The sequence below is a fragment of the Falco rusticolus genome, chromosome Z, assembly GCF_015220075.1.
Source record: "Falco rusticolus isolate bFalRus1 chromosome Z, bFalRus1.pri, whole genome shotgun sequence".
NCBI classification, from domain to species: domain Eukaryota; kingdom Metazoa; phylum Chordata; class Aves; order Falconiformes; family Falconidae; genus Falco; species Falco rusticolus.
Window position 1 is genome coordinate 17,585,996 of NC_051210.1, and position 17,209 is coordinate 17,603,204.

The 17,209-nt window shown below is 44.1% G+C and overlaps 3 protein-coding genes across 12 annotated transcripts in view; 2 read left to right on the plus strand and 1 right to left on the minus strand.

The window, feature by feature from the left end:
* BDP1 (B double prime 1, subunit of RNA polymerase III transcription initiation factor IIIB) overlaps positions 1 to 1,976 on the minus strand; it is a 55,108-nt gene extending 53,132 nt beyond the window's left edge. For all 5 annotated transcript variants that reach the window (XM_037373074.1, XM_037373077.1, XM_037373075.1 and 2 more), the window contains exon 1: positions 1,729 to 1,976. In XM_037373074.1, the coding sequence (XP_037228971.1) occupies positions 1,729 to 1,916 (188 nt within the window). In that variant the 5' untranslated portion in view covers positions 1,917 to 1,976. The remainder of the gene's footprint in view (positions 1 to 1,728) is intronic.
* Positions 1,977 to 3,549: 1,573 nt separating this feature from the next.
* Positions 3,550 to 9,622, plus strand: LOC119141169 (small EDRK-rich factor 1). Its single transcript, XM_037373078.1, has 3 exons — positions 3,550 to 3,678; positions 8,428 to 8,536; positions 9,074 to 9,622. Exons 1-3 carry the CDS (start codon positions 3,672 to 3,674, stop codon positions 9,144 to 9,146), a joined length of 189 nt encoding a protein of 62 aa, XP_037228975.1. The 5' UTR covers positions 3,550 to 3,671; the 3' UTR covers positions 9,147 to 9,622.
* A 662-nt stretch (positions 9,623 to 10,284) lies between these two features.
* LOC119141598 (survival motor neuron protein-like) lies at positions 10,285 to 15,461 on the plus strand. 6 transcript variants are annotated; one of them, XM_037374063.1, is made up of 9 exons: positions 10,285 to 10,388; positions 10,477 to 10,548; positions 10,634 to 10,786; positions 11,057 to 11,257; positions 11,651 to 11,794; positions 12,854 to 12,925; positions 13,460 to 13,570; positions 14,427 to 14,512; positions 15,224 to 15,461. In XM_037374063.1, the coding sequence occupies exons 1-8, from the start codon at positions 10,350 to 10,352 to the stop codon at positions 14,481 to 14,483; spliced, it is 849 nt and encodes a 282-aa protein (XP_037229960.1). In that variant the 5' UTR covers positions 10,285 to 10,349; the 3' UTR covers positions 14,484 to 14,512; positions 15,224 to 15,461. The 6 variants fall into 6 exon arrangements, with proteins under 6 accessions (XP_037229960.1, XP_037229961.1, XP_037229962.1 ...); XM_037374064.1 differs by having other exon boundaries at positions 15,228 to 15,461; XM_037374065.1 differs by having other exon boundaries at positions 11,057 to 11,230.
* Positions 15,462 to 17,209: the final 1,748 nt, after the last annotated feature.

Sequence of the window (17,209 nt, forward strand, 5' to 3'; positions counted from 1 at the left end):
GATGAACCCAAAGTTTTTTTCCAACCTAAGTGATTCTATAATAACAAAAGATTCAGTAACCTGATCTCTGTAACACATAAATTTTATAAATAAAATCTGAAAGGAAAACTTCCTAATAGTGTAACACAAAACAAATTTAAGTATAAAAGATGCATATTACAAGTTGAATAAAAGGCAGCATGGGTTTACTAAAAGCAAGCTGTGCCAACTAGTCTGATAGCTAAATTTCTAGTCACAGGAAACATAAAACTGTAAGATTATTTTGTATTATGCCATAAAGGACAAATTTCAACTGAAACAACAGAGGTACTGATGCTAGATGCAAAACCAACTAGTTCTAAGAAGTGAGCAGGTTGTTCTGAAGAGCAATTATCAGACTGGGAAAGTGTCCTGAAGAACTGGGCTGTACTGCTTTTGGCAGGTACAGTTAATTTTCTTCACAGTGGGTCACACACTGCTATGTTTCAGATTTCCAACCAAAACGGTGCTGATAGCACACCTGTATTTCAGCTACCACTAAGCAGTGTTTACACAGTGTCAAGGCCTTTTCTCACCCCACCCCATCAGTGAGGCTGAAGGTGCACAAGAAGTTGGGAGGGGGCATAGCCAGGGCAGCCAACCCCAATTGACCAAAGGGATACTGCAGACTAGCTGGTGTCATGCTTTGCATAAAAGCTGAAGGAAGAAGGACAAAAGGAGGACATCTGGAGCGATAGTGTTTGTTCCCAAGTAACCACTACATGCAGGAAGCCCTGCTTTCCTGGAGATGGATGAACACTGGCCTGCTGATGGGAAGCAGTGAATGAATTCCCAGTTTTGCTCTGCTTGTGGATGCGGCTTTTGCTTTACCTATTAAACTGTCTTTATCTCAACTAATGAGTGTTTCGCACTTTTACCCTTTGATTCTCTGCCCATCTGACCTAGGGACTGGGGGGGGGTGGGGGGAAGAAGCAAGCAAGCAAGCAGCTGTGTGGAGCTTAATAGCCAGCTGGGGCTAACTTGCAATAGGGAGGTCCTGAAGGACTAGTCCTAGAACCAACCTCACAATACATTTCCATTGCAGCAAAAACCTGTTCAACAATCAAAAAGGAAAAAGCCAGAAAGTTCTCTCTTGCTAACGTGTAAGGAAGTGAATACAAAACAAGAAGTTCTATAAAAATGCAAAACTAAAGTCATTCAGTTATGTATAGTGCAAAGAATTTTTGCTGAACACAGCAAAGTGGAGAAGCTTCCTGGTGCTGCAGTGCCAGAAAAAACGAGTGTCACACTCGGCCCCTGCTTTGCAGTCTTAACTTACATATTACTTCAAACACCTGCAGTGCAACTGCAGCAAAGAAATGCAGGGTTTGTTCAGGCTGAAATTGTGTCAAGCACCCACAGGCCGCGGCCCGAGTACCGCATACACAACTCTCAGCAGGCACGGAGCAGTGCAGCATCTCTTACTTCAGGAGGTCTTCAGGACAACTTCAGACTAAAGCACGGACAACGAGGAGGTGACAGACCGTGACAACAAGCGTTACTGGACAGCTAGTCACTGCTACCTTTCCAAGAGGCTTCCGAAGGGCAGCGCGAGCGGGTCCCCCCACCTCCCCAGACCCGTCCCACTCCCGGGGATCCAGGGCCGGGCGGCGGCTGCGGCCCAGGCAGGACCCCGCGGGGGGAGCCCCGCGGCACGGCCCTCCCCGCTGCCCACACACCGGGCTCCCGCGGGGCCTGGCGGGGACTCACCTCCCAGCCCGCTGCGAGGCCGGCGGGGGCTCGGTCGCCGGGGGCTCGGTCGCCGCTCCCGCCGCCGCCTCTGCTCCGGCAGCCGCCGGGGAGCTCGAGCTTTGAGGCTCCGGGTCCGCCGCGCCGCCGGCGCCCCTGCCCGCGGGTCGCACGTTGGGCCGCACATGGAGACGGGCTCGGCGGAACATAGCGCCGGCGGCGCGCGGCCCGGTGCAGGCCGCGATCGCGGTCGCCTCACGGCATGTCACTGGCCGGCGCGGCCGGCGCGGCCGGCAACGTCATCAGACTGCGGCGGGAGGGGCGGGAGGGGGCAGCGCCCGCGGCGGGGGTGCGGCGCGGCGGCGTGACGGGAGCGCCAGCGGGACCGCCCGCGGGGGGCGCGGGTCGGGCGGCAGGGCCGGCCGCGTAGTGCTTCCGCGGCTCCGAAGGCGTGGGCGGCCGTAACTCGGGCATCCCGAGGACAGCTTCCCAGGCGCTGGTTCTGCCCGCGACGATCGATTTGAAACGCAGAAGGGAGATTCCTGCGGCTGGGAACAAGTGCTTTCCTTCGGGAAGGCTTGGGCGGTGTTTAGGGGGGAAAAAAAAAGCATTCTCTAAATGGAAGAATACACCGCTGCTCTCAGCGAGCAAAGCTAGAAAAGACGAGTAACGCCCAAGGAAAACAGCAGAGTGTTTGGGTTCGGTTTTTTGTTTAATCTTTTGTTGTCTCACAAACCGCTCGGTTCAAAATTGAAAATTCCAGCGTGGTACAATTGTTTCGTTAGCCCTACCGGTGAGCGAGAGCCGATCCACACACAGAACCGGGACACCATCGTGTATCGCACGTCTGCGCAGAGCTGGGTGCTCTGCTAGCACAAAGCTAGCGACCTTCTAAACGCACGGTAAAACATAGTACACGCTTTGAACGTTGGTGTACAATGACGTTTAGTCACACTTAATTCTCACTGTCTCTTCCGAGCCTCGGCTCCACTTAAAGGAACAGCATTCTCCTTTCGTATTCTGTGGCTAGGGGCTCTGTTAGCAGGGGGCTTCCTGTGCGCCACGGTGGACTTTTTAGTATGCGAATTGGATAGTTCACTCGTAATTACAGTAATTTTCTGTTTGGTCTCATTAACCCTTTGGTTCTCCTCATCTTGTGCCCCAGCTAGCTGTATTTATGGTGTCTGTTTCTTCTCCCAAGGCCTTGATTCGTTAACTGTTTATAACATTCTTTCTCCGTTTTTTAAAATTCTTTGCTTTTTCATTGTAGATACCTACGTGTTTTGTCTAAATCTCAGCAGACCGTTTCGGTTAACCACGTGTGACCTGATCTAATACCGAGCCGCATGACTATGCTTTGGTGGTTGTAAATGACAAGGAGCTGTAGTGATTTCTTTTTCCACTTGATCGCTGGCCGAAAGCCGCGCGCTGTGTCACGGGAACTACTACTCGCGCGGATGCGGCCGCCTTTGCAATCTCTCGCCCCGACCACAGCTCAGTGGGATTGTCGCACTGCCGCCGTTGCTCGTTCCGACAGCGAGCGTGCCAGGCCCGCCCGCCGCGGGGTTCCTAGCTCTCGCCGCTTCACGGGAGCTTGATTCTCCGAAAACTGCCCGTGGGGAGCGGCCGCCCGCCACCGGCAGCGCGCCTCCCGCGGCCACACGAGACAGCCCGGCACCGGCACCGGCGCCTCCGCAGCCCCGACACCCGCCTCGCGGGGCGGGCGGAAGGAGAGGAACGGCCGCGCCCTCCACAGGCGCGCGGCAGCAACGCCCCGCCCGCTGATTGGCCCAGGCCGCCGGGCGGTGTACCGCCTCCCGCGCGCCGCAATGACGTCAGGGGCCGGCGAGGCTTTATAGGGGGCGGCGGCGGGTAGCGGCAGCTGGGAAGATTTGGCAGGCGGTGGGGAGCAGTGCCCGGTGGGCGGCGGCAGTAACGGTGCTGCGCGGCCCTAGCGTCTCGCGATGACCCGTGAGTGCCAGCGGGCCTCAAGGGGACTGCTTTGGGGCCCTGTCCGGGGAGCGGTGTGGGCGGTGGGCCTTGGACCGCTCCACCGGCCCGGCGGCGGCCCGGCTGCCTCCTGGCCGGCAGGGATGCGAGGCCTGGGTGCGACGCCGAGGGCAGCGCGGTGGTCGGTCTGGGGCCGCTGTCGGGTCTTGGGCCTTGTGGACTTGGCGTCCCCTGTGGCAAAACTCGGCGGCAGGTGGGTGGGCCGCTGAGGCTTCTGACATCTCACCGCCCGCCTAGGCTGGCGGTAAAAACATCCGCACCTCGTCCCCTGGCGTAGCTGTGTTGGGGGGGGTGGATGATGGTGGGGGTGTGGAGAGGAGGAAGGAAGATGGTCATATGCTAGAAGATCAGTAACGCTCAGTTTCAGTCCTAGCTACCGTCTGGTCACAAAGTGGCTTTTGTATCACTGCCAAAGACTGAATTCTATGTTCCTTAAATGGTGGTTGTTGGAGCTGTCGTTGAAAGGGGAACAGAACTTGCTAATCGTCACTGTATGCAAAAGTAACATTGGTATATCTACTCTAAAATGGTGGAGAACTGTGAACCACATCTAGAATATTCGGACCTAACTGGTGGGGTTGCTGTTTTGGCTTCTGCATATTCTTGGCCATACAGAACCTGCCTCTGATTGAGGAGGTGTTTTTTACATTCACACTTAAAAATATATAGCTTTGAAGCCACTATACTGCTGGAAGTGCAGGTGAATATTTGCATTGTTAAAGTATTTGTGCACAGGTCAGACTTTGAATGTGAAGAAGAGGAAGGTTTAGGGCTTAGGTATTTTTTTCTCCTGCTCGGCGTGAAGATAAAATACATATAGCTAGCTTAAGGTTAAAAAGAATCAGTGTCCCACACTTGAGCATAGCATTTCACCTTACAACAACCAAGTTTAATGCCGTATCTTAAGTACTAGAGATGTGGAAGTTCTGGTGTGCTACCATGCAGTCTCGCCCTAGCTTTAATACATGTTATCAGAGTTTCAGTGCTTTGTTGTCAGTCAGACCTAGACTAGACCCTGTGATTTAAAATGGATATATAGCAAAATAGAATAAGAATGGATTACTTAGTATCAACTACTTACTGTGCTTCTGAGTTCATAAATTTATGGTACTTGTTGCATTGCCAGATTTCAGGGTAGCTGAAAACTGAGTAAATTTGTGAAGATGGTGATGGCTGGATGAATTGGATGGGGTTTTTTGTCACTCGTCTTCCATTATTGCTTTGTTCTAGCATTAAATGGCTCTGTTTAATTTTGCTTTCCATTTTTGGGACATGGTGGCAGGCACTTTTCTTCTTCTCTTAAGTTTTGATATGATTACATCCTTTGCTGCTCAGAAAGAACTCTAGGGATGATGACCTCAGTAGGCAATCCCTACAGCCGTTCTATTTGACTTCCTTACAGTAGAGATGATTACTGCTTGTTTCAGTGCTATTCAGAGGTCTTTTGCTTATCTTTCTTTTCAAGAACAGCTAGATCTTGGAGGTGGAAGAGCAGGGACATTTGAACTAAAGCACATGTCTTGCAGAGTCAGGCAAGAATGGGGAGGGATGCTCAGGCATAGGTATCTGCAGGAAGGGTGCACTTGCCTTTATGTGGCAGTTCATGCTTGAGTTTCACATTACAGGAAGCTGAACTGTCTTTTGTCAGGACTGGACCACCCTTCCTGGAAGATGTAGGTTGAAGTGACAGAATATAGGAGGCAACACCATCTCACTTGGAGCTAGGGATACTCATTCAGCATCCCAGTTGAGGTACTGGGGCCAAACAGTCCTTGAAAGCGTTGACTTGGAAATAGAGATAGTACAAGGGGTTTTTTTTTTCCAAATAGTTGTTTGGCTCTGTATGCCTTGTGTGCATACTGTATTGCTCTACTTTTCTGTGTGCTCTTCTTTCCTGTGCAGGAGTGGCAGCCAAGCTTTTCAGTAATGCCATTTAGTTCGGTTCTTAAGATTACAATCTTACTGTGTATGGAATAACTCTGCAGACACCCTGCATGATGTTTGCTTGGAAAGTGCATAAGGCTAAGGGCAGAGGGTAAATGCTCTATGAATTCTGACTATAGCAGTGTGGTTTGACTTCCATACTTTATTTCTTTAAGCACAAGAGCTCTTTCATTGCTGCTAGCTTGTTCACATGACCTTGATGCCTCCTGAGCACCACAAGTCCCAAGAACCATTTATAGCCTGGAATGTATCATCTGCTCATGACTCATCAGGTTGTAATCACCAGTACTGCTAGAGATAGATAGCTGGTATAATTCAGTTTCTGAACAAACAGTGGCTCTTCTGTATGGAAGCTGGGGACAGGATCTCACTGAACGCTAAGGAGAAGGAGTTCTCTTTAGTTTTTTCAAAAGGTAGTACTTGACATCCTGTCACAGATGAAATATATCTTCCAAGGCAGGAGTAGCCCTTAGGAAGCAGCAGTCATAATTTGCTGTTTTCATTTGGGCTTCTGGCACCTCTTGCCAGACAGTACACATGCTGGTGTGAAGAATGCACAGAACCCTGGCTTCTCTAGGGTTGCTTTTGTCTACTTGTTGATATGGCAAGTACCTTTATCAGAGAAACAGGGTGAGTACAAAGCTGTGGATCCTGTCAACAGGTTGCTGTTTAAAATTGACCTAGTCTGAAACTGTTTCCATATACTTGAAAGTACGGGCACCTGAAGATTGGAGAGATCTCTGTCTTCAAGATTGAAAGATGACATAGGGAGTCTTTAGACTTGAGAGAATCTGAAAAGAGGTACTACAGAAATTATGGGGAGATGGATCTTTCATTTTTGAGCATAGAAAAATGTGATCATGTTTGTTCAACAGCACAAGTGATTACACCTAGCATATTGGGAACATGTGGAGTCCAAAAGAAGCAGGGCAAGAAGAAATACCAAGCAAGTGAACCAGCTCTGGCAGGTTACAGCAGGTTAGAACTACCATAAAGAGATGGATATTAAGGAAAGATTGCCAGCGAATGCAAAAGAGTTTGTAACTGTGATGGCTGTGGCCATTACCTGGAAGACCCTGAGTGTTTAGATGCAGAGTAGCTTCTGCTCTGAGCAGCAGTTGTGTTGTGCTGGATTTGATGTCATGCCCTTAGGAATGTTGTCTGATCAAAAGTATTGCATACCTAACTTGCCAGCAGTTCAGGGGGTTTGTATTCCAGGGGAAAGCTGGTTGTACCCTGAAGACGTGTCCTCTATACTGGCAACAGTAATGTGGTTTTGTGTCTTTGTATGTCTAGTTGAGAGTGAGGCTAAGCACTTGCTAAGGCCATGCTTAAGAGCTGCCCTTGATTTCAAATGATAAATATCTTGTCACCTCTTTAATAGTATTTGAGCATAACTAATTGAATGGACTTGACAAGCAAAGTAGATAGAAAAAATGTAACTGTGCCCTTGCTGCCAAGTTAAGGGAGCTCCTACACAGAGAAATACCTAAAATGAGGAAGGTTGAAAAATGCAGATGTTGGTTAACAATGAAATCTAAAAAGCATGCATGGGGAAGAAAGCTGTGAACAGAAAATCTGTAACAGTGCATAGAAGGAACCTTCCTGAATGTTTGTTTGCTAATTCCTTCAAAAGCATGAAAATATTCTTGCATGTGAACAGCATTAGGGTTGTCCACCCTGCAGAGGGACACATGCATGCACCTGACTTGGGAAGGGGGTAGGCTGTTTTATTCTGAGCAAGGTGTTTTGATGAAGAACTGGAGTTTTGGTTGTGCTATAAGGTAAGATTGTCAGCTCCCCCACCTCTTTTGCAAGGGGTTCTGTGGCATAGGGTGGCTAAACAAAATCTTGGGCTGAAGCTCCATAGCTGCTGTAACTCTATACTGCATGCATGTGAGCTGCCTTGGAGCAAAATTATTTAAACTTGCATACATCTGCTTGTGTACTATGTGGTCTTCTCTGCTTTCTTGATTCCCAGATTAAGGCAACTCTAGCATTTGATAGTGCTGGCTGGGCTTCTGGGGCACAAGTGCCCAGTAATACATTGTGAACCCTGTGTTAAGTAGTTTTGAGGACTTCATACAGTAAAAAGTAAAGCCGAAGTTCTCATATGTGTTAGGTATCCTGGTCATCTTCTAAGTAGCATCTGCAGAAATGTATTTTTTCTACAAATAGATGCGAAGCCCCTAATTGCTACTACTAAGTATGAGCAAGACTTCAGAAGTTTGTGGTGCTTGACCATGGGATGTGATGGAATCTGTTAGTGACTTTGTGTGACAGCATTACAGACTGAAAGCAGGTAGATATTTCTAGAGAAAACTTGGCAGCCATTTGCTTTTTGATTTCTTAAGAGGGCTTTGGGAAGAGTGTGAGAAAGTTTCTGAACTCTTTCAGGCTGCCCTTACTTTAATGCTGTTCTTTCAGTCTAAAATTAATTTGTAAGCTATATTGGGATGCTAGAATATGTTTGAGATAGAGGATCGCTCCTCTTCGGATGAGTTACTGTTGTGATTTTGCCTGGGCTATTGATGGAATGGATTTTGGTCATCTCTTGGACATGACCTGTAGCAACATAAATGTCAGAACTAAAAGCTTTCATACTTCCCATTGTGCACTGGAGGGGGAGACTGTGAAGGAAGATACTGCCATGCCACTCTCCAGATTGAGCCAAACTTACCACGTTTATAATACACTTCTACACAGGCAAACTGGGTTTAAAAAAAAAAGTGGTAGCACCTGTATTAACTGTATAATATCTTACAGGTGGAAACCAGCGTGAACTTGCCCGCCAAAAGAACCTGAAAAAGACTCAGGAGATCCACAAAGGGAAAAGGAAAGAAGATAGCTTGTCTGCTTCTCAGAGAAAACAGAGGTAAGACCTAGTAAAGTTGACTGAAATGGCTGGGCAAAATAGGAGGGGGAAATGGGTCAGAAAGAATCCACTGTCATAGCTGAAACAGCATTTAAGTACTTTGCTTTGATTGACAGTCCATTCACATGCCAGAGCATAAACTATGGATGTATGTTTTACTATATCTGCTGTTAAAGAGACATACTTTTCATAAGACCCATAAAGCTTTTATTTCTTTTGAGCAGCTTTTTGTTTGGAACAAACAGGAAATGATTGTGTAGTACTTTCTTGAAGATGTTTGATCTATTGTGTCCTAAAACTAAAATAATTATGTAAGGTCTACTAATGAAGTAACTTGTTTACCTCAAGGGGTACTGTACTGAAAAAAAAGGGTAATAGAAACAGTGTATGCTCATGGCTAACTTAAAAAGTTGTATATGAATCTTTTCCCCTTGAAATGGGGGTTGGTAAAGGGCAAAAACAAGCAGGAGGAGACCCTACTTAGAAAAACAGTGAGCCGGTGTCTGAAATCCTACTTTTTTTTTCTTTTCTTTACAGAGACTCTGAAATTATGCAGCAAAAACAAAAAGCAGCTAATGAAAGGAAGTCTATGCAGACAGGAGCAAAATGAGCTGTCTGTATGGCAAAAATAAGAATGCACCAATGAAGCAGAAGGGCCTAGAAGATAATTTGTAGAAGTGTCTGGCTATTAAATGATTAAATGTCTGTATTGCAGAGCTCTTCAGCTAGCATTAGTTTTTTCTGTTTAGTATTTTCTGGTTAATGTAGGCTTAATTGTCTGGTGTGCTATTTCAAAACTGACTACACTGTTCTGCATGTATATGAAAAGTACAAGTGACAGCTCTACTGCAGCTTTTGCTGCATTTGTTGGTTTTAACTTAGTGGTTCCAGTAACAATGAATTTCTGAATCTACAGTTAGACCAGTTCTTGTCTTTTTTTGTCATATGATTTTCTTGTCTTAATTATTGAAGTACAGCTTCATTGAGAATGGAACATACTTGTAAAATGTGCTTAATCTTACAGAGGTCTAAACTGTAGATCTTATGTTAAATTATTTTTATAATAAAATGTTGCATGAAATACTGCCTAATGTGAAATGGTTATGCTTGATCATCAGTTGATTTCCAACAAGTTACCAAGAGCACAAATGGAGAAATGCAGTGCAATACAAGTATAAATAAAACTTTAAATGCCTATTACAAGCAATGGAAGTGGTAAGTCAGCACTATAGAAAGATGCCTGTCAAAGCTGCAGACTTCATTGGTGCATGTCACTGGTGGTGAATCTGCTGCTGATACTAACTTCAGAGAAGCTGCAGGCTTGAAGTTAATGAGTTGCAGGTGTTGAAATTGCATTGTCCCTAAAATGCGTAAACTAGCCTCAAGAATAAGAACTTTGGGTGAGAAAACACAGGGGTCACTTACAGGCATGGCTCAGTGTGCATGCAGTGACTGAGGCAGAGCTGCTTCTCCGGAGGAGAGCACCTGGGGTCTTTGCTTGAGCTGGACTGGAGCACAGTCGATGTTAACAGGCCCCCGGGGAACCTGAAGGAGAGCGCGGCTGGCTGGGCAACCTAACACCTGCACTTGGCCATGAGCTGAGCAAGTGTTTTTGCTGGCGCTCGGCCGGCGCGCTGCCAGGCCCGCGCGGCAACGCTTCGGTCGAACACGGCGATCCACCCGGCCGAGGGATGTCTGCCGCGGCCGAGGGCGTGCGGGAGGGTCCCTGACGCCGCGGGGCGGTGGCGCGGCGCGCCGGAAGTGACGATTCGGCGCGTGCGCAGATGGCGTGAGCGCGGGGCAGCGGCCGGCCATGGCGGGGCAGGTGGTGTACCGGCGTGGGACCGGGCAGGTGGGCGCCGGCCGGGGCCGGGGCGGGGGCAGGGACAGCGGCAGCGGGGCTTTGGGAGCGGCGGTAAAGCGGTCTGTGGCCTCTGCAGAGCGACGACTCGGATGTGTGGGACGACACGGCCCTCATCAAGGCGTACGACAAGGCGGTGGCCTCCTTCAGGGTAAGGGGCGGCCCGCGCGAGGCTGGGGCCTGGGCTGGCGCCGCTGGGTTGCCTTTCATTGCTTCCCTCCTCTCTCTTCCCGAAGAACGCTTTAAAGAATGGTGAGTGTTCGGAGCCTTCGGACAAGCAGGAGCAGCGCCTGAGGATGAAAAGAAAAAACAATAAAAAGAACAGGAATAGGAAGAAGAGCAACGCAGTGCCTTGGAAACAGGTCACCTCACCTGTAGACGCTAGCAATGTTTGTATTGCGTGTTGTACTTCTCTGTGGTACTCAAAAGCAGCTTTTTAATCACCTTGAGAGTAACGTTCTGGGGTGGTGGTGGTAATCTTATTAACCTTATTTATAGTTTACATTTAGCGATTTTGCTAAATACAACAGAAAAACTTCTGGGGGTGGTGGTGCAGGGGAAGTAGTCGCTCTTGTGGTTGGGGAAAAAATGCCGTTTAGAAAAAGGCATCTTTCTCTCTGATCACTGGTGTCACTATTTACTTACCTCTTCTGTTGCAGTGGAAAGTTGGTGACAGCTGCAATGCTGTTTGGTCTGAGGATGGTAATGTGTACCTAGCAACTATTGCCTCCATCAATCAGAAGAGAGGCACATGTGTTGTTACTTACACGGGATACGGAAATCAGGAGGAGCAGAACCTGTCTGATCTACTTCCTCCAGCCAGTGATGAAACAGTAAATGGGATGGGGAATTTTGGGGAGGTGAGGGACACTTTTTCGTTTGTCTGAAAAGGAAAGTGGGAGAATCAACTTTTCCAGTATTTCTGGTACCACTGTGTTGTTCAGAGTGAGAATCGATACCCGATTCCATTGTGAAAGGACACAATCTGATGAAGGGAATGAAAGAGTCCCCTTACTTCTGGAACTCTGAATGGAAAAAAGGGAGGGGACAACAAGAAATTCACGAGTGAGAGATAACATAGCTAAAATGGTGAGCAGTTAAGATTATGAGGTTATAAGATCTTTCCTCAGTAGAAGTGGGTTATCTAGAGAGAGGGAAGGATGTGGGTGGGGTTTTCCAGGCTTTTTCAGACTAAAATTGCTTGCTGTAAACCCTTGTTTAGGGCGTCCCATAAAAATGCCTGTGTCTTCTAGAATGAAAATGAAACACCATATTCAACAGATGAAAGTGAAAAATCTTCTCAGTTACCTCGAATCAAAAACAACTGCACAAAAGCAAGATTCTCCCCTCAAAATTTTCATTTTCTCTCACCACCATCAACCCCAGGCCTGGGAAGGGTAAGCTCAGCCTTATCTGAAATAATTCATATACTGTTGTTAGGCCTGATGTTATTATAAATTCTGAGACAATAGGATGATACTTAATCATTGTCTAGAAAGCAAATAACAGCATTTTGAGAGTGAACATACAAATACACATGTTGGAAGTTGTTGGTATGTCATTTTAGAATAATCTGGTCACAGGTTACTATGTGTAGCCCTTTTGCAGTGCTAGCTAGTGAGGAAAGCCTTTTCTGTAGCCAACACTTAACTTTGCAATTGCCTTGTAACTTAAAAGAAGAGTGGTGGTCTCTGGACTGTGATAGTGCTGTTAATGATAGCACTGTTGATGTTTTAAGATTTTCTAGCTTTTTTATTTTCTAGCACTTTTTCTAGCTAAGATATATTTCACTGCCCAGGACATTGAAGGCAACAAAAGTGATGTCCAGATGTCATGGAAGCTCTCAGCTGTAGCTTCTCTGTGGAATTATGAGGGCTGGGGTATTGATACACTCTTCTGTTTTCCTGGTTTGTAGGCATCTAAATGATAGTGCGGTTGAATGCACCATTATGTTTTCTAAATCTTACTGTTTGTGCAATATTTCTTTATAAGGTTTTCTTTTGTCTTTTTTTCTCTCTTATCAAAAGATTTGTATCTTTTTAAAGACACGTAAAGATCTAAAGACATTTGCAAGCATAATGGAATTTAGTCAGCATGTGCCCCCAGCCACACAGGAGCAGAGCAATTACCCGTTTGCCTTTGGGAAATATTAGATACATTTCTTCATGTGAGAGTACAACCACTGACTTCTGTTTAGGAAAAACTTTTTTAAATGCTTGTATTAGCTGGAACCCTGTTTCAGCACTGTTTACCTCAGTGACACACTTAATGTAACTTTTATTTTTCTGGCCGTGAAATGCTCCACAGAAATAGCTACTGTGTGTTATTGCAGTCTCATTAAATTTGCTGGGTTGTATTGTCCTTAGTTTAAGGTATGTGAATTGCTTCAAATCTCTTAAAATCCTAATGCCTGAAATTTCTTTTTAATTTGCACTATTCAATTTTTTTCAATGTAGCCTGGATCAAAATTCAAGGCACTTCCATCATTGTTATCTTGCTGGCCCCCACCCTTACCAGTAGGACCACCAGTAAGTGACAGGAGAATGAGGAAGAAAGTGTCAGAGATGAGTATTGGTGATCTCAATTTTTCTGAATAAATGTGCTCACTGCTTGTGTTTTTAGAACTCATTTCTGTGTTAAAGTCTGTGTTTTCCGGGTATTTGATAATACATTCAGTTACAAATACTAAAATAATCTAATGCACAAGGTCAGGTCTGCACTCATTTTTGTGACAGTGAAGCTGTTGGTAAGAATACCAAGAGAAAAATTAATTTCAAGAAACCTCACCTTACATTTAAATAACAGCATTCCACTGATGCAGATCAGTATTTTCCCCTAATAAAAGTTTTTTGTGTACAGTCAAGCTACTGGAATTCTGTTTCTCCCAAGCTTTGGAAATTAGATTTTTTTCAGAAAATGCCATCTTATTTGACACCTTTTCAGAGAATGCATTGAAGATATGTTCCTATTTTTCAGTTTTACATTTTGATCTTTTAGAATTGGTTGCTATCTAATCTGGGGTATACCCTGTTGAAAGAGACATTTCCTTTGTCGTTTCTTAGTTGATTCCTCCTCCACCACCTATGACACCAGACTCTTCTGAGGATGATGAAGCATTGGGGAGCATGTTGATAGCCTGGTACATGAGTGGTTATCACACTGGGTATTATCTGGTATGTGCAACTGTTTTCTTGAAGTGTCTTTTTAAGTTTTGCTTTTGTGTTGTTGGTGCTGTTTTCTGCAAGACGTTAGACAGGGAGGGCTGCTTTTTAGATCTTTTGTTCTAATTTATGATAGTGAAATTTAAGGGTATTTTGTATAAGTGTTCTTGTCCTTAAGTAGGAGTCACATGAGCCAGCACATGTGTATAGTCAATGTTTAGTTTTTTGTTCCACTGGAGAGGTCCCATGAGGTGCTTTTATAGCCAGTGCTTTATAGTTATTCTGAAACAACCAGTTTTGTCTTTGTAGACAGGTGGAATAAATCTGATTATGTTTATTATTCAGTAGTCTTTTATGTATTCGAGTATGAGTGCTAGTGTCAGTTTAGGATCAGATTTGGCATTTTTGCAGAGACCATTCATTAGTAACTGTTCCAGGTGATTGTGGAGGTCCAGCAGGAGTTATCAGCGTAGTTGTGAAAAATCTGTGATGTGGAGTATTGATTTGAAGAAAGAAAATTACAAGAGGAATTAAACTCTTTACATCAGGGAGGTTTTTGCCATAGGGTGTTTTCAAAAGACTAGTTTTGGATTTTTTTATTTCAGATTATATATGATTGTGGATTGCTTTAATTTGCTTCTAATTGAACAGGAAGCTTATATTTGAAATTATTCTGTAGAGCCACAGATTATAAAGAAGACGTGTAGTTGGCTTTGTCCTTTTTAAACTGCTTATTCTGATTTCCCCAAAGAGCTATTAAAAGCTATTCTTGATTTGTAAAAGACTAAAAAAAAGGTTTTTGTTCTGCAATTAAACTTTTTATTTCCATGGTAGTAAAAACAAGATTTTACTAAATTCTGTCCTGTAGGGTTTAAAACAAAGTCGAATGGAAGCAGCACTGGAGAGACAAACACATGCAAAATAATTGAATATCCATCATTGCTTTGAGGGATTGTGAGTATCATAATTTTGTATTAAATGAAGATACAGCGTTGCTTGACAAATTTGAAACTACAATTCATTGTACAGGCTCTCAACAAATTCTGAATTCTGTGCAAAACCTGTGAGCTTCAGGACTTCCACCCGCTCTAACGGCTGTCTACAAACACCACTTCTGCCAGTATTAATCCTTTCTTTGCTTAGCAGCCATGGAATAGTTTTTCTTGGCTAGAAGGAAGGAGAGTATTTTATTGCTGTGGTGAAAGGTTTAGATACAGCATTTCTCTACATCAGGATTAACAGCGCAGCTTACTTGAATTATTAGAGAGTTAACCTTATTTGTTTATGGGCTAGTTTGAAAAGAAAAGATTAAGTGAAATGCAGTTTTTTCATATGTGTACACATCTTCAGAAGCAACTGCATCTTTATACGGATGGGATAGCAGGATGCGCACCTAAACTTTGTTTTCAGGACAAGATGAACATTTCAGTTTTATGTTGTGGAGCAATTCTGTTTTCATTACTTCAGTGCCTGTAATTTTATTTTAAATCCTTTGTTTACAATTCTCCAGTGTATTTTTCAGTTCCTTACAGAACTAAACTACGTTCTTTTGGGGACTTCTTTTTCTGATTTTCTGTGACATGTAATTTCTGTGCAGCTGAGTAAATTCTTGTTTGTTTAAAAACAAAAAGCTCTTGTATACTAATTTTTGCTTCTTTTTTAAAGCCAGGTACAAATCTTTCCCACTGAGAGGTGTATATCACACACTGATGGTAGATGGTGAAGATCATTATGAAGACAATGAATTCTGACATTTTCTTAAACATTGACTTGTCCTTGATAACAAAAACCCAACTTGAGACTAGTAACTATATGTGTATTGAAATGAGCTATTTCTTGAAGACCTCTAGTCAAATGTATTTAGAAAGCAATGCAGCAATAAAATATTTTTCAATTCCCTGCAGCAATTCTAAGTCTTCTTACCTCATGATAGATTTAAGTCTTTAACCCCACATGGTAGATTTAATTTATCTCTCATTTTATCACCTCTTGTATTCCCTCTGACTTTTTGTCCGAATGACACCACCAGAACAAGCAATTACAATGTACTCTTTTAATAGAGCTATGGCAGCAATGCATGTTACAGTGGTCACTGGTGGCGATGGCCTGGGAAACAGTACGGCATCGTATTAAGAGATATGTTGTGGGTCTGATTAGAATCCTGAATATGACAGCTGGATTCAGAAAGGCTCATTTTTTGTTTATGGTAATAAAGATTTACTTTCCAAACTTGGAATTTTAGGGTTGTGGTTTATTTTGGGGCGGTTCTTATTTTTAGCTTCTGTAGATACCTGTCTGTTGGATGAATGGCTGAAAAAGGTTTGCTGTGGACTTATTTCTGAGTACCATTACTAAAATCAGAAAAAACCAGGCTGGAAAGGTAATGCCAAGTGTGGTCTTAGATTTCAGCTCTTACAGTCTTAACTCTTGTAGAGCAGAGGCTGCAGCTACAAAACTAAACAGTAATTTAGTCCATGCCAGTCGTTTGCTTTTCAGGGAAACGAGCTAAATACAGGCCTCAACTTGGCTGCACTCACTTTCTTTTCCTACTGTGGTCAAGTGTCAGAAACTCACTTTTCTCACAAATAATTGAGCAAAAAGACAAAGAGATAATCTTAACTTCCCTAAGCCACTTTGAAAGCTTTTTCTTAATTGTCTACCTGAAGTAAATTAAGATTGCTTACAGTGATACAAAGCTGCTAAATTTGCTGAAGAGCCACTGTTCATTGCTTAAGAGACACAGCTGCCATCTGCCCCAGTCCCCTAGTCCTGTGTTAGTATCTGGCACTATGTTACAAAAAGTGGCCTTTATCAGTTCGTAACACCACTAAAATGTAGCATATAATACTATTTTTAGTGCAGTCCTGCTCATAAAGGGGTTTTATTACTTTTATAAGTGATTTCATTGCAAGCCAAACAACAGAATAGAAACAATTTATTTTAAGTAGGTTTCAAATAAAATTTTACATTTTTCTTTAGAAGATACCAGTTGGGTACAACTTGTAACTATTTGGAAAGCAAGTCAGGTTTTCAGAGTTATGTTAGTCCTGTCTTCTATTTCTTGATTATATATTATACATTAATATAACCGTGCTGTAGGAGAGACTGGCATGTTCCATCCTGATGAAAATTTTACAATATATGTTTATGCGCAATGCAGGTGTGTAATTCATAATACAAGAAGAAAGGGAAAAAAACCCCAACCAACAAACCCTAACACTTTCAAACTTTTCTAGTCTTGAAAAATTGGTTGAAGTGGCAAGACCCTTGCCAAGATAATTTTAAACTCCTAGACTGGGGGTGTTGCTCCTTCATGATATCAGACACTTTAAGATCTTCTGCATCAAGCAGGAGACACACCATTACTATTGTCAGAAAACCAGGCAATTGAGAAACACACTGGACAAAAGGGCATCACTGCTGATCCAATGGCTTTGATCTGATTTGTGAACATATGTTCTTTCAAAGCAGGCATGTTATTAAGTGTCCTAAAGAAGTTTTTCCAGCCAGTTCCTGCAATGTGATTAATAGTGAGAGCTTTTCAAGCTTCAGGAAACCTCCACAGTCTGCAAACTTTGCTGCAAAAATAAGACATGAGGAAAGATTTGTAAAGATGCTCCAAACCCACACGAGACATGAACAAAAATACAG

Excerpts from the sequence above, each read along its gene's own strand:
- LOC119141169 (XM_037373078.1), top strand. Across the intron at positions 8,537-9,073 it reads GCTTCTCAGAGAAAACAGAG|AGACTCTGAAATTATGCAGC; the intron begins GTAAGACCTAGT and ends TTTTCTTTACAG.
- LOC119141598 (XM_037374063.1), top strand. The coding sequence starts at position 10,350 with ATGGCGGGGCAGGTGGTGTACCGGCGTGGGACCGGGCAG. Across the intron at positions 10,549-10,633 it reads AGGCGGTGGCCTCCTTCAGG|AACGCTTTAAAGAATGGTGA; the intron begins GTAAGGGGCGGC and ends CTCTTCCCGAAG. Across the intron at positions 13,571-14,426 it reads ATCACACTGGGTATTATCTG|GGTTTAAAACAAAGTCGAAT; the intron begins GTATGTGCAACT and ends TCTGTCCTGTAG.